The 22,754-nt window shown below is 39.3% G+C and overlaps 2 protein-coding genes and 2 long non-coding RNA genes across 25 annotated transcripts; 2 read left to right on the top strand and 2 right to left on the bottom strand.

Annotated features, from left to right (window-relative positions):
- Positions 1-30: 30 nt before the first annotated feature.
- Positions 31-5,028, bottom strand: LOC116935903. The gene is made up of 3 exons (XM_045177696.1): positions 4,342-5,028; positions 3,501-4,141; positions 31-388 (listed from the first exon to the last, which is right to left on the bottom strand). Exons 1-3 carry the CDS (start codon positions 4,945-4,947, stop codon positions 361-363), a joined length of 1,275 nt encoding a protein of 424 aa, XP_045033631.1. The 5' UTR covers positions 4,948-5,028; the 3' UTR covers positions 31-360.
- A 3-nt stretch (positions 5,029-5,031) lies between these two features.
- LOC116929466 (lactosylceramide 1,3-N-acetyl-beta-D-glucosaminyltransferase) lies at positions 5,032-8,567 on the top strand. 2 transcript variants are annotated; one of them, XM_045177695.1, is made up of 10 exons: positions 5,032-5,186; positions 5,302-6,030; positions 6,099-6,179; positions 6,273-6,308; positions 6,445-6,585; positions 6,679-6,898; positions 6,987-7,310; positions 7,463-7,777; positions 7,863-8,079; positions 8,182-8,567. In XM_045177695.1, the coding sequence occupies exons 7-10, from the start codon at positions 7,007-7,009 to the stop codon at positions 8,369-8,371; spliced, it is 1,026 nt and encodes a 341-aa protein (XP_045033630.1). In that variant the 5' UTR covers positions 5,032-5,186; positions 5,302-6,030; positions 6,099-6,179; positions 6,273-6,308; positions 6,445-6,585; positions 6,679-6,898; positions 6,987-7,006; the 3' UTR covers positions 8,372-8,567. The 2 variants fall into 2 exon arrangements, with proteins under 2 accessions (XP_045033630.1, XP_032792613.1); XM_032936722.2 differs by lacking the exons at positions 5,032-5,186; positions 5,302-6,030; positions 6,099-6,179; ... (1 more) ...; positions 6,445-6,585; positions 6,679-6,898 and having other exon boundaries at positions 7,082-7,310; positions 7,375-7,777.
- Positions 8,568-11,782: 3,215 nt separating this feature from the next.
- Positions 11,783-13,348, top strand: LOC116936243. Its single transcript, XR_006649999.1, has 7 exons — positions 11,783-12,121; positions 12,189-12,339; positions 12,409-12,471; positions 12,541-12,699; positions 12,797-12,848; positions 12,916-13,034; positions 13,106-13,348. It is a non-coding gene; the product is annotated as an uncharacterized LOC116936243 (long non-coding RNA).
- Positions 13,349-14,004: 656 nt separating this feature from the next.
- Positions 14,005-19,071, bottom strand: LOC116929487. 21 transcript variants are annotated; one of them, XR_006650106.1, is made up of 15 exons: positions 18,483-19,071; positions 18,331-18,408; positions 18,130-18,272; positions 17,870-18,059; positions 17,705-17,815; positions 17,599-17,647; positions 17,307-17,519; positions 17,122-17,223; positions 16,973-17,057; positions 16,507-16,907; positions 16,165-16,432; positions 15,338-16,110; positions 15,028-15,281; positions 14,841-14,961; positions 14,005-14,739 (listed from the first exon to the last, which is right to left on the bottom strand). It is a non-coding gene; the product is annotated as an uncharacterized LOC116929487 (long non-coding RNA). The 21 variants fall into 21 exon arrangements; XR_006650100.1 differs by having other exon boundaries at positions 15,338-15,667; positions 15,799-16,110; positions 17,307-17,815; XR_004397866.2 differs by having other exon boundaries at positions 16,507-16,618; positions 16,682-16,907; positions 17,307-17,815.
- Positions 19,072-22,754: the final 3,683 nt, after the last annotated feature.

Below are 22,754 nucleotides of genomic sequence, written 5' to 3'. Positions count from 1 at the left end.
GAGACCCTAAGGGTGTAGACGATGTATTTTCTAGCTTCTTTAAAGACCTTTTCCTCATCCGCGCAACGCCCCTTTTTTGTCAGACTTTTTAGCGTCCAACACATTGATAACAAACAACAAACAAAGGCGATTTACACATGGTTGCAAATAAGCGGTGAGGAAGCTCAATTAAATCATAAGTTAAATGGGAAATAAGGAAGAGGCGCATGTTGGATTTCAACATATTGGTTACTCCTTGGCCCCTGCAGCAACTGAGAAAGTGTGGAAGATGCTGTTCTGGCAAAAAAACCGGGCGTTCCGGAAAAAGGCTCCAAACACGGGTATAAACTTTCAGTACAGTAGTGGGATTGGCGAACTTTTCTATTCTTGATTATTGCACGCTCCCCGTCTAAAGACACATGAATGAAATCAATTGAAACGTTACATAATGGAAAAAACCGGGTGGGTTGGGTGGGAATGAGACCCTTAGGGTCTCATTCGTTATTTCTAATATAATTCTAATTACCCTTCGGGATCGCTGAGCGATCCCTCCGGTAATTTTCAATTATATGACGAAAGTAACTACTTCGACCCTAAGGGTGATTTCAAAGCAGTTTCAATTTATTTATGACATTAAGACCTGGCCATCGAGTTGGAACACTGCCGGAACAATCGAAGGCTCCATGGTTCGTTTGTAGAATCTACTGAAAGTGGATTCCGTTTTCCAATGACCCGCTTTTAAAATTTCATCAATTGAAATGCCGGCTGCGGAGGCCTTTGACGCCGCTGCTCCCCTTGTGGAATGAGCGCTGAACACCGATGTGTCCACACCCGATTCCTTAAGAGTAATTCGGATCCATCTGCTTATGGTGTTGGCCGTCACACCGCCGTGTGGTGAAATGACCGATATGAATAGCTGATTAATGTTTGAATTGACCCTGAATGGGCCTGTTAGCTTGACGTAGGCCTTTAGGGTATGAACCGGACAGCAATCCTCTTCAGGGATAGCCGGAATAGAGATGGTTTGTAAGGGCCCGCTGTGCTGCGCCTTTCTAGGCTTAAGTAAACTAAACTTTACGCTTTCTTCCGAAAAATTTATAGACTGAAAATTGATGGCTGCTAGCTCTGATACGCGGAGCAACGATGCCAAGGCGAGTAACGTCGCCGTTTTTCTTGTCAAAGATGGAAAGGAAATAGATTCGTTTTTACCCAGCTGGGCCATGAATTGAATGACGACGCTTGGGTCCCATGAACATTTGTACTTTGGTTTGGGGGGTTCAAATTATAACAACCATTAAGGAGATTTTTAACTAAGGGGTGGGTCCCAACTGGGTGCCCGTCGACGGCTGGGAGAGTTTTGGACAACATCGATCGATGGACGTTAACTGAATTGTATGACTTCCCGTCCCGATGCAACCCCGTAAGAAATTCCAAAACCGATTTTAAAGGGACCGATAAGGAATTTTCGTTCCGTCGAAAACACCAATCGATCCAGTTCCTCCAGGCCGACTCGTAAGTCGAGAGTGTAGAGCTGCGGTTCCCAGCCACGAGTAGGTTGACCAAAGGTTCCGAAAAGCCTTCCCGTCGGAAGTCTCGCCGGATAACTTCCATGCGGCTAACTGCAACGATCCGGTTTGCAAAAGCGGGTGAGCAGCTCCGGTTGCCGAAACCAACAGATCCTGGGATGCGTGGAGGAGTATCGGCACGTCGCATGTTAGTTCCAGAAGGACAGGAAACCATGGCTGCGCCGGCCAGACTGGGCAAATCATAACTAATTTAGCTTTTTCCCTACGCAGCTTCTCCAGACATTTAGGTATTAGGGCGAAGGGCGGAAACGCATAGCCGGCGCACTCCGACCAGTTTAAAGAGAAGGCATTAACCGCGGTCGCCTCTGGCTGTGGACGCCAGGAAACAAATGAGGGTAGCTGCGCATTCCAGTGAGAGCTGAAAAGGTCGATATCGACCGGCCAAATGACGTTTAAATTACTGAACACCGATCGGTTCAACAACCAATCGCTCGCATCGCTTCCGGATCGTGATTCTTTATCCGCTTCCTCATTCATCGCCCCCGGAAGGTGGACTGCCTCGATTGACAGTTTCCTTTCTTCACAGAACTCAGTCAAGCGCTTGGCTATCGCGGTTAACCCGCTCGACTTCGTTCCTCCCCCTTTGTTTACGTAACACACCGCCGTTGTGTTATCTAAATATATTCGAATCGATAGGCCCCGCGCGCTCCCTGCAAAAGACTGTAGCGCATACAGCGCTCCAGTCAGTTCAAGTGAATTAATATGTAATTCCGCTTGCGCCGTTGTCCACGGCCCGCGCGTAGTGACGCCGTTACATACTGCGCCCCAGCCGGATAAAGAGGCATCTGAAAAGATTTCGATGTCGGGGTTTTTAGGGAAAAAATCTTTGCCATTCATTTCGTTTAGATTGTGAATCCACCACTCTAAATCCGACCTAGCCCCGAGCGAAAGAGAGCATTTTATGCTCAAATCGCCTCCCACTCTCTTCGACTCGGAGATGTAGAACTGCTGCATACTCCTATAGTGGGATTGTGCAAACGGGATGGTCGGTATGGCCCATGTGAAATTCCCCAAAATAGACGCAACTGCGCGCAATGGGATTTTGCCGTCGGATAGGGCTTTTCCGCACATATTCATTACATCTTTGACTTTGGCGGGGGGTAAAGAAAAGGACATTCTATCTGAATCGACCAAAATTCCCAAATATTCCATGATTTTAGTGGGGGTGATGACGGATTTATCCCAGTTCACCAAGAAACCAAGTGCTTCCAACACTTCAAGCGTAGATTTCAGGTTGGCGCGCACCCCGTTCTCCGACTCATTCATTATTAAAAAATCGTCAAGGTATATTACTAGTCTAACCCCCGTTTCCTTAAAAAGGCTACGACAACCTTCAAAAGTTTGGTAAAGACTCTGGGGGCTGGGGCTAGACCGAACGCCATGCATCGGAATTGAAAAATACGCCCCTCCCATCTAAAACGCAGGAATTTCTGTTGGGCTGCATGAACAGGCACGGTCAGGTAAGCATCCTTGAGATCCAATTTAATGAACCAGTCCCCTTTTCTTACTAAAAAACGGACCGTCTCCAAATTCTCCATTTTGAAATGTTCATACTTAATGAACTTGTTGAGTGGTTTAAGGTTAACGATCGGCCTAAAACCCTCCATTTTTTTGGGGACACAAAAGAATGAACAAATGAACCCCGCCGATTCATCTGTAATTTCCTCAATCGCCCCTTTTTTTAGCAAACTACAAATTTCAGCCAAGCAAACCGCTCGCATTTCGCTAGACATAACAACGTCTCGAGGTGCCGAGCGCTGAAAAGGATCGGATAAAAAATTTATTACGAGCCCGTTAGCGACGGTGTCCAAGATCCAGGGATCGTCAGTTACGGTACGCCAATGATTAGCAAACGATCTCAATCTGGCCCCGACCTCAACATTAACACCATTGTCAGAAACCAATCTAGTGATAAACTGGGGGAGTAAATCATACCTTCTTGGGTTGGGATTCCCGCGTCCGCGACCGCCTCTGGAATCTCCAAAACCCCTCCGTCCTCTCGGTCTACTGCCACGAACACTTTGTTGGCGCTCGCCATAAAATGCCTGGCGTGCCGGTGGTGGTAAATGTTGGTCACGCCGCGTCGACCGAACTGGGTTTCTGCGATCTGCGGCTGCTGCCGCTTTGTCGCGCCTAGCCAGAGTTTCATCCTGACTTGCTTCCGTCAACATCCGCTCCAGAAAACGGCCGGTGAACAGGAGCTCGCGGGCCTCCTTCCCGGCTGCAAAGCAGCTGTCGTCCCTCAGGAGATATTCGATTCTTGGGTCTGTTATATTCACGATCGACTCACGACGCTTTTTTGAAACGTGAACAAATGCCCGACCCCACTGTTTTAGCGCCGCCTGCACCGAGCGACGCAAACCGGACGTCTCGGCCTCCTCAACCGCAGACAGCTTAGAGTAAAGGTCAATCAATGGAGGACCGATGTCCATAATTTTTAACTGGGTCCTGACCAGTGCTTCTTCTTTTGCATTAACGATCTTCAGTACGCCTCTATCTTTTGAGCGACGGCTCATCCACGCGTCTAGCTTGGGAGGCATAAGAGAAAAATCAGGGACCTCAAAGGTCAACGGAAACTCCTTTGAAGCCATTTTAGACTGTTCAGTCGAAATGCCCACTGACAGTAGCTGCGTGATTTCGTCACAGATTGATTTTGGAATCAGCGAAGAGGGGGCCCGCTAGCGTTACCTAGCCCCAAATTCTGTTCACTAGTTGCCGAGGGTGTTGGGACCGTATTTGAACAGGAAGGGCCTGCTATTTCTTGTCTAGAGTCCGCATTCCTACCAGCGCCAGACGGACCTGCGTCGCCTGCTTTTGCTTGACCCCCATCTGAAACGGTCGGTAACCCGCTAACTGCCCCTCTTTTCTCGGCGGGTAACGGCGGATCTTCTGTGACAAAACGAACGCTATTCTGCGGCCGCCAAGGGCGACCACGATCAATCTCCACACCGTCGTCTTCGTACTCTGCCCATTCGTCTTCTCTTTGATCACTATAGTACTCATCCTCCGGTTCGAATTCACTATGGGTCGGGTAAGACCGGGGATCGTGTTCACACTCGAAATAAGCGCCGTACGGATAAACGGCTTGATCACGAACGTAAGAATCTTGAACTGCCGGTTGGCCCCGAATTTCGCCCTCGTCTAAATAATGGACGTACGGATCTTCGTAACGTGGGCGTCTCAAGGGTGATCTTTCACGAAAGACGGGGCGATCAAATCTCTCTGTGCCATTTGGAACAAAACGATCAGCGTTGGGATCAAAAAATACGCGAGAATTGTTCCAACTATCTGCATCACGAAATCGCCCGTTTGTTAACCAGTCGACGCGAACGTGTTCGGCACGTGGGTTCCTCGAACCGCGAGAGAAATTTTGCGACGACATCTCAATGTAAGAGCTAGAAAAAGTCTGACAAAAAAGGGGCGTTGCGCGGATGAGGAAAAGGTCTTTAAAGAAGCTAGAAAATACATCGTCTACACCCTTAGGGTCGAAGTAGTTACTTTCGTCATATAATATACGAACTCAACAGGCATTATGAATTTGGCAGTCTAAGGAATATATCACTTTTTACCACAAAATCTACAAACCTTTACGAGAATAAACTTATAGTCAATTATGAGTTGGTAAGTGATATCAGCTTCGATCCACGGATTTCAAATAATTCAACCTGACGATTATTTTACTATTTGACCATGTCACACAATTTATGCTCGTGCGAACCATTTTCTTTCAATGTAGGGCAGCAGCTTATTTGAATTCGCGTTCCGAAGAAAGTAACATTTCTGATTAAGCCAGTGAAATATCAACAGAATCCGATTAAGAGGACGATGAAGACGTGGACGCCAATAGCGAAGACGTTAGTTCTCTAAAACGCCTAATGTGGTCATTATTCCTCAAAATAGAAACTAGTGAAAAACAGGATGTCATGCAAAAGACAGCCATTTAATATTTCCAAAATAAAATATGCTTCAATGATATTTTTATCCAAATGTACTAGGCCCTTCAAACTACGTGTTTGATTTTTGCATTCTGATTGTTTTCACTGCATTGTGCATCTAGATTTGATCTGATTTTCATTTAGAGGTGAAAGAATCTAACCGATTCCAAGAGAAGGAATATTTCACAAGCATTTTCTCAGACGACGGACATTCGGTTTGTGATTGTCGCTGAGGTAGTCGTCTATTCGGGCTAAATGGAAGTGTCTTACATCCGATATGAAGTTAATGTTCCTTAACGTCCTTATGAACTCGTCCCAATGGCTTCAAATGTTGCCGAGTTCACTGGATTTCGCCCCCATTGCGGCACCTGGAACGGATGTCATTGGCTGCTGCTGTGTCCGCATGTCATTGGCTGCGCTGTGTCCGCATTTGTTCCAGCAGGATTCACTTGTATCTGGAACTTCTTCTACCTGAAGCCACTGGAAGAGCACGTCTGATTCACCTCATAAACTTTAGAACTCCGCGCTACGTAAAAAGGCTATTTAACGAAATTCATTCGTGCAAAATTATGTCTAATATTTTGTCATTTTGTTTTAGGTTTTGGGCGTTGCCAAGTTGGTGTGATGGTTTCATCTGCCTGGCAATCGACACGCATGCATACAGGTAAAGAAGCTTAAGGTAAGTTTCAATATCTTATTACTAGTCTGACTAATGATGACGAGAAGAGAAGATACACTTTAATATATTTTATTCCCGTTTGTCCTTATACAGTTGGTGCCATTAGAGTCTACTTATTTCCTTCTTCTGGTATGTACACCATGTCGTCATTATTATTTCGAATTTTGCTGTCTAAGATTATGGTTTCATTTAATGTGGGCAACCTCCTGATTGTCCCATTTTTTGTCTTTAACAATTTCATGCGGCTGTCGATGACGTGAACAAGATCCGCTTCGCAGCGATGGATAAATGGCTGATGGAAAACGATAGTCGACTTCCCATTGAATGAAACTTGTCCTTCGACTCCGGTGTCAATTGTCAAATTGAATTGCCTCACATCAGCGCACGCAGTGTTTACTTTTCATGGGTATGTTGACAACTCAGACAAGAGAGCCTTCACGATGGAACAACGCGTGTTCTTAATTGAAAGGTAATAAAACTACATCGATTGGCTGTATAGGTTTCAAACACAGATTCGTGATGCAAGCAATTTGACCACCTGTACAATACAGCACGCACGACGTCTCCTTCAATCAATTGCAGTGACGGGTTTAGCTTTCAGCATTTAATCTGCTTCATCTAAATTCAGCTAATGGCATTTGTTTTCTCACTTGGACACTCAGCGTTGAGACGAGCCAAAGCCTACACTGCGACCAACCGATTTGTATAAGTGTAACAAGGTCAGTTCCTATCTACCGCTTGGCATTAAAAGACCTTTTACTTTTGCCAAAATTAATTTTATTAACAAATTCTCTGTGTTAATCGTAGCGAGTAATTATCGACTGAAAATGGAACTGGGGATCATAACGGCCATATTTGTTATGTGTCGCGTAGCTGACTTTCAAATGCTGCCAAATCAGACGGATTATATCGTTAAAATCCTCAATGAAGAAAGGAAAGTTCTGTACAATTACGCAGTTCCATATTTGCATGATAATCCATATCCAGGAGTGGAAAAGTATACGCACTACGAAATGGCTCGTTTAGGGATGCTGCCATTAGTGAATGTCAAACCACTCATTCCTAAACTGGGCCCAGTCATCAACGACGTCACGTCTTTCAAATACCCCATCACCGTTTCTTCGTGTAAAGGTAACCCAACTAGCCGCAGTGTATTCATAGCTGTCATTTCGGCAACATAAAATGTTCTGAATAGGAAAAAATCCGTAAAACATGGAAGAACCACGTCCCTGTTGTTGTTGGCAAAGGTTTGCTGAGCGTGGCCCGTTTTGTCTTTGTTTTAGGAAGGTCGAGCGACAGTCTGTTGCAGAACAAAATTCGAGGGGAGAGCACGCTTCATAGAGATATCCTTCAGTTAGACATTTTGGACTTTTACAGAAATTTACCTTTTAAAATGGCAGGATTGCTGAACTGGATGAACATCAATTGCCCTAAAATTAGCTTTTTGTTGAAAGTTGATGATGATGTCTACGTCAACGTGCACAATGTTGCACAGATGGTTGAATCCTACCACCAAACGGGTAAGTTCTCTATGTTTGGTCGCAGTCAGAATTGTGGATTCCCTCCTGATCACTTAAACAATTTTGGACCAGCAAGAGGTACGTGAAACTAATGGACTGGTTGTATGGCTTACTAAAATTAGGTCAATATTCCAAATTAAATGTAACACTTTTGATTCGACAGATCCAAATCGGTATCAAATAACATTGGAAGCTTGGCCGTGGCATACGTATCCTGATTACATAATCGTGCCAGTCTATATGATACACGGCAGCTCAATCCTTCCCTTATTAGCCGCTATGCAGACGACGCCCGTGAATCCTTTCGAGGATGTTTACGTGACGGGAATTTGTTCAGAAAAAGCTGGGATTAAAGTCCTTTTTTCGTCTGGTACCACAAGGTGAGTTTGATTGTTAGTGCCATCTCTTCCCCCAGTATGAGGCGGGTATCAGTAAATGGCTCAACACAGACTGACGTGATATCCTGTTCAAATAACAAACAGCTTGTATGCTCATTCACCATTTGATGACGAATGTGAGGCACGGAAATATCTCGCATGGGACGATTGGTTATCACCGCTGTCCCACGAACAGATCGGCAACCTCTACAGCGGTGCAACCAATAAATCATGTAACAACCCCAATGCTTCCATCAAGTTTAACTTCAGAAGCAATTATTCTACTTATCCTTGAACGCGCCATCATAGACCATGTTTAGTTATGTACTATTTTGTTTTAGCTGGTATCACAAAAAAAAACCCCGCCAAACAACACTGATTTTTACTGCAGTTTTCTATTTTTTACATGCAGCGTTTCACGATTGATACAAACTTATTTCGGAAAATGGGGGAAAATGGGGAAAAATAAAACATTTTATGAATGAACGTTACCCAACCACTAAAAATATGAAATAATTCACACGATATGCTGAATTTTTGCGCTTAATTTACATGTGCATACCAAAGTGATACCGTGCATGATTTCATTATAAAATGACGGTGTGTGAAGCATTGGATCAGTAGGGAAACCCAAAATTATTATATTATCGGACTCAGCGCCACCATGCGGCATGACACGCGCATCGCTACAGGGGGATATACGTTAGACACTTCGTTGTCTATGGTAATAGAGCTAGGGCTCAGCCCCGTGTTCAATGGGTAGGTATTTGGGCGAATGGGTAGGTCTTCTCGGCAAAAAAATTGGATCCGGTGGGTAACGGTTCCTAAGACTTTGTGCCCACTACCTACCCGGGTACCATGTGGGTAACACAATTTCGAAAACCGTTTCCATTACCCAGGTTCAAAACCCGGTTATCCCTGATTGCCTACCGGATTACCCGAGTTTTTCCCTGAAATCAAGTGACGCCCTTTGAATTTACCGCCACAAAAATTTTTTTTTTGCTACCCTTCCTTTTAATTTAACTTGGGGCTTTGCAAGCCGCCATTTTCCAAGATGGCGGTGGGTATACCCGGTTTGCCCATCAAATCCGCCCAGCCTACCCACTTTGGCAAATAGACTACCCGGATCGCTCATGGGCGACTTTTTTTGGCGACGAACCGCGGGTAAGCCGGGTTTTCGAGAACCGGGGCCGAGTCCTGTATAGAGCAAGTGATTGACGCGTACCCCCTCCCTATTTGTGAACGCACTCTTGCGGATTTCGCCATGTTTGTTACGAGTCCGTTTTTCCTCTGAGGAATCCTTATAGGGAAAAAAGAGGATCGCAAAAAAAAATTTGTGAAACCTTCCCAATTTACCAAAGGATACTAGCAATAATTTTGTTTTAAAGGTAAATGAACTAGCTACATTTTAATATTAAATTAAGGATATTTAATTCTAGAAAACAGCTAAATTTTAATGTTTAACGGTATTGTTTACATTATGTGTAAGGAAAAATGAGCTGCGTTGTAAAAGGGTGTCATCATACCCAGGGCCTAAGACAATGAAAATTGTAAACAATACCGTTAACATTGCCCAATGAATCTGTGCTTGGAACTGGCAGGTTTGTTTAGCAGTGGTACCCAATCTTTATTCTTAAAACCCAGAGATGTTCTTCTTTTTTCAGGGGGATTGATTGATGATACTTGTTGGTTAAACCATGAAGAATACTAATAGATGATAAGTGGAGTATTATAAAAGTATAAACTGTAATTCCTCATGGCATTTTCATTCAAGCACACGCATCGTAGTGAGTCGCACGATCGTGAGCAGACGAACCACTGAAAGAGTTTTGTAGTCTAGTTGCATCCAGCCAGATACTAGTAGAACCCGAAACATTGTTTTGACAAGTAATGCCATTATGCGGTCGCAGGTTTTCATTAAATACCAAGTAAGTAACGGGTTTAATCGTGTTAAATGTATGATTTTTCAATTCAAGACTACTTATGTGTCAGAACTAATATTGTACTTTTAGAACTTTTAAAACACCGCATAACTTTTATTAACAATGGTTTACTTTTTAAACTATTTAAATCTTGTTAACCATTTAAAGGAGAACAAAGCTTATTTTTTCGATTTCCGGAATTTCAACTTACGGTTTTACTTGCGGTTTTTAAATGCCAAATAACTCCTTATTTGTTGATCTGTCAGAAAAAAAAATCACATTTTCGTGATCCCCGTCAAATTTGGGGTTGATTTCATCTGTCAGCTGAAAATACCCGAAAATCGTCAAAAATCGCAAATTTTCCTGAGTCATAGAATATATTTTCATGTTGACATGACAAAGGTGTATCTTAAGCCTCGCTTACACTAGAGGTTTTTTAAGCTTTTAAGCTTTTAATTTTAAGAAGTTAAGGTCTTAAGCTTTTAAGTTTCTGGCTTACACTAATAATTTTTGAAAGTTTAACAGCTTAATAACTCAAAAGCTTAATATCTTAAATATCAAACTGGTTTGATACTTGAGCTTTTAAGTTGTTAAACTTTTAGGAAAGTTTAAGCTCTAGCCAATAGAAATATTCGGCTAGTGCGTACTTCTTCGTAAATTTTTTTGCACTGGTGCAACCACAAAGGTTTTTATATTTGTAGTTTTATTTCGGATATCTTTTACGAATAAGGTATTTCTTTTTAAGTAGAGTTACCGCAAATAAAAGAGCTGTGAATCCAACAACACATTTCGTTTCCACTGGTACACGTAAAAATCGTAGTTATCCATTTTGATGACGCTCAACATCAACACAAAAATAGCACTTCGTCTGCTTATATTTATTTGCGTTTGCACGAAAACTAACTCCGCCTTCTTTAAAAAAAAAGTCACTTGACAGTGTAAGTTGAAAAATTAAAAACTTAGCTTAACTTCTTAAGAACTTAAAAGATTAAGGAACTAAAAACTTAAGAAGAACCTCTAGTGTAAGCGAGGCTTTATGTGACAGTTTGGATGACAGAACCAAAATCACGATTTTGGTTTAATCCGACTTTTGGCTTAAAACACGTCATAACAACGTCACGACAATTTGCATAACATAAAAAATGAGCTGTATTATTCCAACAATTTCAAATAGTTTTATTGCATACGTTTTGGTGGTGCAGCTATTTTTCCGTGGTTTTTCGCTATCAATAGTACAGGCTGACACTACGAGCAACGACAGTTTTAGCTACAAATGTTTTAGCGCCTCGTCTTGCACTAGTACTTGATATGCTAGGTTTTTATGTTTTGAACTGGATTCAACTATTTGAGATCAGTAAAGTTCAAGCACTTAAAAGCAAGAATTGTATTGATTTCGAAGTAAAATCTATTTCTTTGGGTTTCAGGAAGAAAAACTAGATGGCGTTGATGTGCGTCTATGATAAATATTACGGTTATTAGCATGATACACCATGGACTACTCTATTGTTAAGGACGGGACTGTTCGACATTTCCTATGCCACCAATGTAATTTTTTTTATTTTATATTAAATACAGTTTAAAAAAATAATTATTGACTTACCAAATGTCCCTATATTGAAAATTAACCTTTAAAGAGATATTAAATATTTTCTATCAGAAAATAGGGAAATTGGGCGGGCCGCCGGTGCCATCTGGGAGCCAAAAATCCTAACTCATTGCTTGTTTTCTTTCTACAATTTCAAGTTCAGTTGTCAATCAGCAAGATCATGCGATTTTAGTTCATAGATGGCACCGACAATTTCGAGTTCAGTTGTCAATCAGCAAGAACTTGCGATTTTTGGTTGATAGATGGCACCGGCAGCCCGCCCAATTCTCCCTCCTACCAAAATTTAAATCGCAATATCTTCTTAAATGATTCGTTTTATAAAGAAAAAATTTGATGGTTACAATCGCCTTTTAAAGCTGCATTTAATGGTGTATTTTTTTATTTTTCCATGAAAATAGCCCACAGTGACACCCTTTAACAAGGCGGGATAGGGAAACAGTCCCTTCCTTAACAATAGAGAAGTCCATTGATACACTCGATTGTTGTTTGAAGGTGTATTGCCACCAGACGTCCTATGGTACAATATGTTTGCATGTTATTTCTTTCAGTTCAATTTTCTGTCACACAATGTTTTCATTCTCCAGGTAAACCCACTATCAGCAGCCTTACAGTGTGCTTCATAAATACATCAACCCCTGAGACAACATTATCGTTGGAAATTGTGTTTTTGTTGTGGTTTTTTTCTCCACTCTTATTATCCATATGCAATTTTCACACTACTTCATTACCTTCATGGTATGTCAGTTTGTTTGAGTTTGGTTATAATAATGTTTTAGGAAATTTTGCCTACTTTTGGAAAACCAGGAGTGATATTTTATCATCCTGGAAAAAGGATTCTATAAATTGACGACTTCTAATATACAGCTGGTATTCAGGTTTATTTTTACATGTACAACATAGATCTGAATTAATGTTTTTTTACTTTTTTACAAGCAGATAACGAGATTTAATATATTTACATTTCAGAATGAGCTTCCAATTTGAAGTTGTGAGTGTTTTATCAGATTATAGATTCCTACTTTGAAAACCAAACTATTTCCTTCTACAAATGGATTTTGAAGTATCATGTGCATGTGGTATTATGTACTCTATGATGTAAGTACTATTGTGTGCTGCATAATGTTATTACTTTCATATGAATACTTGGAATCAGTTCATTCAATTGTAACCTATTTTTGTATTCAAAATATAGATCTTTGTGAAGCCTTCAATTGGCATTATACAAAAAAAAAATACCATAGAAGGTATTTGTTACAGATAGATAGATATTCAGAATTTTTAACTGAACTTTTTTTTTTTCTTTACCTTAAGGAAGTTCTTGCAGGATCTGTTATCGTCGATAACTTATCGACCGTCTATGTTATGCAGTAATTAGATCTGCAGTTTAGTTTGAAACTTTAACTTAGAAATATGCTCAGCGTAGAATTTATGTAAGGCAAGTTTCTTAATTTGCTTCAAAGATTTTTTTTTACATTGATATGTTTTTGCTTTTTCTACCTAGATGTAAAATGATTGATTGGAAAAAGTTCCTGGTTGAGACAAGAGATTTTAAAAAATGATACTGTTTGGAAGGACGACCGGCAATTTCAAGATTCATTTATTTCCTTCCACATTATACTATTTATATATATATTTTAATTGAATTGCATATCTGGGCTCCCTTCTTTTCTGTGGCCCCGTTTCCCCTTGACTCGTGATAAGCCCGTAGGGGGTCATGCCCCTACTGTGATCAGCAGTAAAGGTTGTGAGTGCGCTGTCCGGAAAGGGGACGTGGGGGTCCTCAAGTTCTATGATATCATTGGAGGGCGAAGAGGCTACCCACAAATCCGAATTAACGGTTAATCGCTCACGTAAAAACTTGTCCGAAACCTTCCATCCTTTTCCGGCTTCTCTTAGCCACTCCCCGGGTAATCTCCCCGGGGGTTCAATTCAGTGAAATTTGTTGTACATGTATAATGTACCAACAATAAAGAAAATGAAAAAAAAAATGTAATTTTTGTCCAAATTTTTTCGTTTGTGGTATTTGTAATGTATTCACATGTTTTGGTATTAACCATACACCACGATATTGATGAAGTGGCATGCTCTTGCTCGGAATCGAACCTTAGTCATTTAGAATCACAGGCAAGCACTCAACCAATATGCTATTTGTGTCTTTAAAAGACATTGTCGACATTTGCTGGCATATCTACTTATGCACTACAAACAAGGTCATTAAGGAATAAATTGATATTATTAGCATGTTAAAGTTGGGATTATGGAAAAGCATTGGACTCATGCACCGATGGTCAAGGGTTCGATCCCAAGTTCCTACATATATTCACGGAAATAAATTCAAAATTGAAATATATGTAAAAGTCTTTATTGTCCCTCCATCCACCCACAAATCCACCACAAGATATTCCATTTTGCAATACAATACAATACAATACAATACAATACAATACAACATAATACAAAACATACATTTTAAATAAAACTAACCCGTTGGCTGCCACACCAATAAATCTACACTCTAGCTAAATCGCTATCTAATGGATAGCGACCAAGGGAGACTTGTCCTACGACAAATCCGGGCTGACACGATAACAGAATCTTTTGTGAGAATGTACTCTCCAGACAACCATCAAAGCATCGAAAAAGGGAAAGTCCCTACTGGTAGATTGCCTCGACGATCGACTTTGAGCCACACGGCTTGTGCAACTGTCCCACCCATGGCATATAGACCATTGGGCAGAACAGCGCTGCCGGACCCTAACAAGCTTTTAAAAAAAAAGGATAAAAGTGGGTGGCAGCCAACGGGTTAATTAACACTATACAATTACACATTACAAAATACAACGATACCACAAAGACGAGGCGATGAAGTGAAGAGGGGGTGACCAAGAGGCGAAGACGAGACGACGGGCGAAGCGAAGATATGGCGACGGGCGAAGCGAAGACTGGGCGATGGGCGAAGCCAAGACTGGGCGATGGGCGAAGCCAAGACTGGGCGATGGGCGAAGCCAAGACTGGGCGATGGGCGAAGCCAAGACTGGGCGATGGGCGAAGCCAAGACTGGGCGATGGGCGAAGCCAAGACTGGGCGATGGGCGAAGCCAAGACTGGGCGACGGGCAAGGCGAAGAATGTGTTGGCTGTTAAAGTAGAAATAAAGGGAGGCTGTGAAAATATTGTTAGCTAACCATTGACAATACAATAAAGAAGAACTGTCTGCTTTTAACGGATTGAAAATTACATGAGATGATGAGTGGGCAAAGAGTATAGAATGACCTGAGGTATTCAAATCCATTGATTTTGGATTGTTGGAGATCTCCCTTCAAGGCCAGCATACTTTTCATTTTAGATACGTACATGAGCTAGAAATAAAAGCACAAACATGCCAATTCGATTCTGATTGCAAAAATACAAGTCTAATACCACACCTTGCAACTCAAAATCCTGCCACTTGATAGGCTAAGTAGAAATGATGAGAAGATTATTGAAATTGTTGTGGTAAAAGGTTTGCAACACAAAATACGGTGCATTTTTCAGACCAAAACTGACAGGACATAATAAATGAGTAGAGTAGCACAATGATGTTATTATCATGATGGTATTCCAGTTCATATGGTTTGTGTCATTTCAAACCTTTCCTCACGGTTAGTATCTTTTGCTATTTAGGTTTCATCAACTACTTCTGAAAAGCAGAATCATGGCTATTGAATTTTGAGTGCTGAAATTTATGTCTAATACCTCTCAATGTGCAATAGAATAGCATGATGGGAATGTAAAAGTAATAGTTTGGATCAGGCAGCTGGCATAGCTGATCACAAGTTTACCCGTTGCACACAAAATTATCCACTTGATTTTTCTCACTCCAAAAACACAGGAATGAATGAAAAACTCCCAATAGCTGAAATCACACCATTTAATTTGATCAAACTTATCAATGGAATGTAACATAGTTCACAAATATTCATACATAGGTTTCACTTGTCACACACAAAACAAATACAGAGGCGCAGTTCCGCCATCTGTTATCCTAATTTACAACCATCACGAGTTGTAAAAGGAATTCCTCAACTTCAAAGTCATGGGAAAAGTGACACCAGAGGATCAATTGGCAGTTGTATAAAACAGCAAAAAACGAGGAAATTGTATATGTACACATGTGATTGTTTTTTTTTAAAGGCGTTTTTATTGGCTGCAATTACCTCGCCGGTTTCAGCCGTGTGTGTGCTCTTTCAGCAGTGTGTCCGGAGTATTGCTGCTGCATCGATTCATGGATGGAAGTTGACTGAAGTCTAACTCGTAAAAGTCCAGCTTGCCGAGTCATGGCAGTCGAATTCTGTCATTCATTTGAGAATAAATCATCAACTTTAAGCCACTGCCGTACTTTTTCCATTTTGATTTTTTCTTTCCCAGTTACGATTGAGACTTCTGTTAGTGAATAAGATGGATTTTCAGGTTCTTCAAAGACTTCCCGTACTTAAGGATATCAGCATACATCAGTGTCATTGACCTAACTAGAAAACAACAGATTTCAACATGTGGCTAGGGAAACGAATTCGTAAGATTACCTTCTTAGGATCTTGCCAATACTCCGGATACAAGATGAAGTAGCTTGCAGCATCTTCGGCTACTGGGATTACCAAGTCACATAACATCGTCGGCTTTTTTTTAGGGTTGGAAGGTTGAGCCGAGGGACATGGCTTTCGTATTTGTTGGTACGTGGCTCCAGTTGTCGGATTGGATTACTGGCCGTAACAGCGATGCCGCAAGTGATGCACGGGACAGTTACAGATTACTTCTCAAAATCGGCTACCTCATGTGCTTCTTCCTCAGTTTCTGTGAAACGTAAATTTGTTAGCCTATGCTATAGTTATGCCCAGTTCCTGACTTCCTGGTGAGTTTTCTTTTACCAAGAAACACATCACCAATTGGGAAAAAAACAAAAGATGATTTAACTCCACGATGAAAGGGAACGTTTTGACTAAGATCCAGCTCTCTCAGAACTTTCCATTGTTCGTTTCGCTGCTTATAAGTGTGATATTAATTATTTCTTATTGTTTCCTATAACTATGCAAGATGTTAAACCCCGTTCTTGAATGCGCTTCGGGAAAATATTGACAGGACTTCACTACAGATCTTTTTTTTTCCGAAACCTTTCAAATGGGATAAGTTAGCCTGCTATATACGAGTTGTGGCCAATTTTAACCCGCACTAGTCACTGCGGTACTTCCCGAACGCGACGTATTTTATACATTGAGGTCCTTAACAGTAGATAATCAAAGAACGTTTCACGCGAATTGTCAGGTAAAATCTGTCGAGGAAATATAATTAAATTTGACTCTTTATCTTTGAGTGCACGATAATCTGCCTAAATACCGTTCGCTTATTCCGTGCTCGACATTTTCAAAACCGGTTTTACGGCAATTTCCTCTACTTCCTCTACTGTTTAAACCTTTTTCTGCTAAATGCAATGCAGTTAAAAACGAAAGAAAATTTGATAAGACATAATTCAATACAAAAGTTACCTACGGGCAAAATAAAGACAAGCTCAGCACTGCACTGCTGGCGTTATCATTTTAAAATCTCGTTTAACTTGATGCCTCTTTTGATTCAGTATGATTATTAACCTACGTAAAGGAAACGAAACATGGATCAATATTTAATGTTTTTCTATCAAGTTTGTTTTCAATAGAGTAATCAATAGTATTACCTTTCGTTCTGGGGAACTGATGGTATTCATTGTATTCAGCTAATGGTTTGACATAGTTCGTTGCATCCTGCTCACCAGATCTCCTTGGATTTATAACATTCATCTTACATGAAAATCGTAGAGTCGGCATTTGGTCAATTACTTTCCTCTTTAATACATTCTGTTGTTGGATGCTAAGTTGCTGGACGAGGCGGAATACCTAGTGCATTTGATCTGTTTGGATTCGGATGACTTGCTAATGCTTAAATTTCCGTTCTTATGTCAAGGAAAAGAAAACCCTCTTCCGATTTACCTTTGAGGATCGATATAACCTCGAGATAAGAATAATGCATCAAAGTTTTCTTTTAAAAATTGAAGATTAGTACAACTTTTTTCGTAGCCCAAAGTTATTAAATTACGTGAACAATGATGTCGAGGAAGTGAATATCATTCCAATTGATGCATCGGACGGCGAAGAAACTAACCAAAAAGCAACGACTTTTCTAATACTTCTAAAACAAGACAATAAACTGCACTTCAATTAGTTTTAATCATGGGTTTACAAGAAGAAAAAACCGACAGACCTAGAACTTCAGCTTTGGACTAAGATGTTACAAAACGTTAAACTTGATTTCAAGAGCTCTGCTTCAGAATGACACACTGGGGAGGTCTGATGTCGCAAACAGAGTAATTTTCATTGAGAGACATGATCTCTTTCACAGTAGACACATGATCTTAATTTGCTGTCCAATGAAGCAAAGAAGCAACATAATTCTATATAAAAATTTTTTAAATGCCATTTTTGTTATACCTGTTTGGCTTTGTAAAAGTGAAACCAATTTACCACACAGTCGTGCCCCCTGTGAATATCATCTATCACCCATGGCTTTATAGATGTGTGTCTGCCTGGGAAGCTGAAGATTTGGAAGAAAAGAAAACTAGTAACGAAAAACAAATGAATTGTCCTCCAACTTTAGGTTTTTCCTGCTAATTTAAGAATACCAAAAAGTCACTTTATTAACATGACTACACATTTTTCAAATACCTTTAACATCTTTTTACACTTTAAGATTTTTTCCATTGTCTATTTTTGTACACTGGAAGGCTGCGGATGGAACTGCACCTAAAGATACAAAAACATTGTATGAAATCAAATAAAAACTGAAAGAAATAACATGCAAATAAACTGTACAGTACCATTCAAATTACTATCTGTGTCTAGTGAAAAATTGAAAGTCAACCTTCATACAATTACGGAACGCCAAACGACCTAAATTTTCAGCACCTCGGCTGGCGCCATTTTTTTTTTTTGCAACAACGGTCGGCAGTTAGAAGGAGTTAGAAAAAAAAATTAAATGGAACCTGGTAATCAAACCAAAAGTAACGCGATGCTCTCCATTAAATTATACCAACATTCAATTTCCGGAGACCTCCAATTTCGCTGCTATATTCAAACAAAACAGTTAGTGAAACCGCTGGAAATTCTTAGTGCTAGTCCAACACAAACTTCAACTGTTCACGGACTATGTTCCGATCTCGCTGTCGTCTAAATCGGACCTTCTAGCGGGAAAAATCGGATCTATGTCCGATTTTTCCACAAGATGCCATTTTATATTCTTTCACTAGACGGCTCTAGTGATCGGACGTACATCCGTTCTCCAAAAATTTCGAATTCAAAATCAATGGGCATTATTGAACGGGCATTGATCCGTTCACGGAAACGCTAATTCGTCAACAACCGGTCCGTGGCGGGCGTTCCAATTTTGTGTGATTGTCATTATTTACGTTTATTGTTTTTTTTTTTCTTTTTATTTGTTGTATTTGTGTTTGTTTTTTTAAATCTGTATATATGTTTAAAAGAATACAATTTTTTAGTGAAAAAAATTGCTGTATCCTGTATTTTATTTCTTTTAGAACCACGAAACAAATTTTACATTACAACAGAAGTAAGAATATATTATTATTTGATAGGTAATATTAATGAATTTCTTACCATTTAACGAATTTTATTTAGGATTAGTGAAATGCATAAAATTTTTACAGTCTTACTCAGCCAAAGCTTTAAATTTGCATTCAGTGTGTTGGCTGCGTTTTCCATCCACGTTGGGAAGTACACTTTTTTATTAAGAAGGTAATCTATTGTGGCATTGTAAAAAAATTAACACACTTATCAAACAGGTAACTTATTTCAAAAAATTGTAATGTTATAGCCCTGACATCACTCTTTTATTTTCCCTTTTCCAGGTATCGGAATCCCACTAGGTTGACCGGGGCAACAACAAACAATTGAATAGTCAATTAGAAAGCAACCTTCTAAGCCTAGCATCAATAACTAAGAATAAACCATTAAAGCTAATTAGGTATTTTTTATGTAAAAATGTAATTAAATAATGAAATAATCAAAACAATTTGTTCGTGTCACTCTTCACTCATTGTATTTGCTTTATGTTCTTTATGAATAAAACACTGTATGCTTACTCTTTAAAACAAATTGAGTTTTTATTTAAAATGTATTTGTGTTAACATACATTCTTGGTAATTTAAAACGTTGGAATAATAATAATGAGAAGTTAGAATTCAAATTTGAATTACGCGCGTCATCAAAATGGCCGCCGCAATGGATGCCGGGAAGGGGCCAAGGGGGTACATTTTATTGTAATTTGCGGTTCTTAAACTATAAAAATCGAAGTAAATATCACATCAAAACATGCTAGAGATAATAAAGAATCTCAATAATATATTTTCTGTTTATTTTGGTGTATATTAGAAACCAAACAACGTACCCAAAAATATCTGTTTTTGGCCCTCCCCCTCCCCTAAAATGTCATAAAATAAAATAATTAATTACGAGCTAAGTTTTCAGCGAATTTTCGTAAGTTTTACGGCAATCGATAGGTATTTAAAAGCGCTATCTATTTGGTGAATTTCATCAAAAAATATTGAATAGGAAAAAAATTCTAAATGAAATAAATTTTTTTGCGTTTTGTCGCTTAGGTCCAATACTGCGCTTGATCGATTAAATGAAAAAAATTTTATTCATTTCGAATTTTTTTCCTTTTCAATATTTTTTGATGAAATTCACCAAATAGATAGCGCTTTTAAATACCTATCGATTGCCGTAAAACTTACGAAAATTCGCTGAAAACTTAGCTCGTAATTAATTATTTTATTTTATGACATTTTAGGGGAGGGGGGGGAGGGCCAAAAACAGATATTTTTGGGTACGTTGTTTGGTTTCTAATATACACCAAAATAAACAGAAAATATATTATTGAGATTCTTTATTATCTCTAGCATGTTTTGATGTGATATTTACTTCGATTTTTATAGTTTAAGAACCGCAAATTACAATAAAATGTACCCCCTTGGCCCCTTCCCGGCATCCATTGCGGCGGCCATTTTGATGACGCGCGTAATTCAAATTTGAATTCTAACTTCTCATTATTATTATTCCAACGTTTTAAATTACCAAGAATGTATGTTAACACAAATACATTTTAAATAAAAACTCAATTTGTTTTAAAGAGTAAGCATACAGTGTTTTATTCATAAAGAACATAAAGCAAATACAATGAGTGAAGAGTGACACGAACAAATTGTTTTGATTATTTCATTATTTAATTACATTTTTACATAAAAAAATACCTAATTAGCTTTAATGGTTTATTCTTAGTTATTGATGCTAGGCTTAGAAGGTTGCTTTCTAATTGACTATTCAATTGTTTGTTGTTGCCCCGGTCAACCTAGTGGGATTCCGATACCTGGAAAAGGGAAAATAAAAGAGTGATGTCAGGGCTATAACATTACAATTTTTTGAAATAAGTTACCTGTTTGATAAGTGTGTTAATTTTTTTACAATGCCACAATAGATTACCTTCTTAATAAAAAAGTGTACTTCCCAACGTGGATGGAAAACGCAGCCAACACACTGAATGCAAATTTAAAGCTTTGGCTGAGTAAGACTGTAAAAATTTTATGCATTTCACTAATCCTAAATAAAATTCGTTAAATGGTAAGAAATTCATTAATATTACCTATCAAATAATAATATATTCTTACTTCTGTTGTAATGTAAAATTTGTTTCGTGGTTCTAAAAGAAATAAAATACAGGATACAGCAATTTTTTTCACTAAAAAATTGTATTCTTTTAAACATATATACAGATTTAAAAAAAACAAACACAAATACAACAAATAAAAAGAAAAAACAAAAACAATAAACGTAAATAATGACAATCACACAAAATTGGAACGCCCGCCACGGACCGGTTGTTGACGAATTAGCGTTTCCGTGAACGGATCAATGCCCGTTCAATAATGCCCATTGATTTTGAATTCGAAATTTTTGGAGAACGGATGTACGTCCGATCACTAGAGCCGTCTAGTGAAAGAATATAAAATGGCATCTTGTGGAAAAATCGGACATAGATCCGATTTTTCCCGCTAGAAGGTCCGATTTAGACGACAGCGAGATCGGAACATAGTCCGTGAACAGTTGAAGTTTGTGTTGGCTAGTCAGTGTGCCCACTTGCTTGGTAGTCGAAATCCCCAAACAGTTGCCAGATTTTCGGAAAAATCACCATTCGCCAAAGTCAAAAACACCAAAAAATCACCACCAAATTTTTTTTAGTTTTTAATACAAAAAAACGTTTTAAAAGGTTGAAAAGCGTTAATTCTTGTTTATGTATCAATTAAAACACACTCAAATTAAAGTTACAGGTTAAGCATTGCTTGTAAGTGTTAAAAACAATTTCTACATTTGGTATTCTGTGTTAACGAATGAGGGAAAACGGCGCACTATTCATGGATAATTGGTGCGTTCGATTTAACATTTTTGGCTAAAATGACAAGTTCTTTTGGAAATTGGATTTTTGAAGCTGACTTTTCATCATCAATTCACAACTACCCCATCGGTTGCCAAGTTTGGTTAATTAAAATTTTAAAAATTAAAATCTCAACCTTAAATTTGAGCAACTTAAATAAATTTTTTTTTGATATCCAAAAATTCCCAAAAAATACAAAAATCACCCAAAAATCACCATTATTTTCTGACACCATTTGAACACCATCAGACAGCCCGAAATCACCAAAATGGTGACAAATCACCAAAAGTGGGCACACTGGTGCTAGTTGCTGACTTGTTTTCACGGACGGCATAACAATCGATCGAAAAATACAATGCAATATTTAGTTAGACTCCTCCTTCTTTGAGGGTGAGGTCTATTCAAATCCCTCCTGTGGTCGTCAACTTTGACCACTAGATGACATTTTAAGCTATCTATAAATTACCGAAATAAAGGGTTAACTAGCGAACAAGAGTTGTATTTTAAAAAGTGAGTCAAGTGGCGTTCCGTAGCTTGGATGGGTTTTTAGCGCTAGCAATCAAGCTAAATTAAAGCCTGATCTTTTAATGTAGATCTATCGCTCTGAATAGACTTTGGTGCTGAACTGCTGACCATACTGGGTTTT

Source organism: Daphnia magna, linkage group LG8 (genome assembly GCF_020631705.1).
Source record: "Daphnia magna isolate NIES linkage group LG8, ASM2063170v1.1, whole genome shotgun sequence".
NCBI lineage: Eukaryota > Metazoa > Arthropoda > Branchiopoda > Diplostraca > Daphniidae > Daphnia > Daphnia magna.
This window is presented reverse-complemented; position numbering and strand designations above follow the sequence as displayed.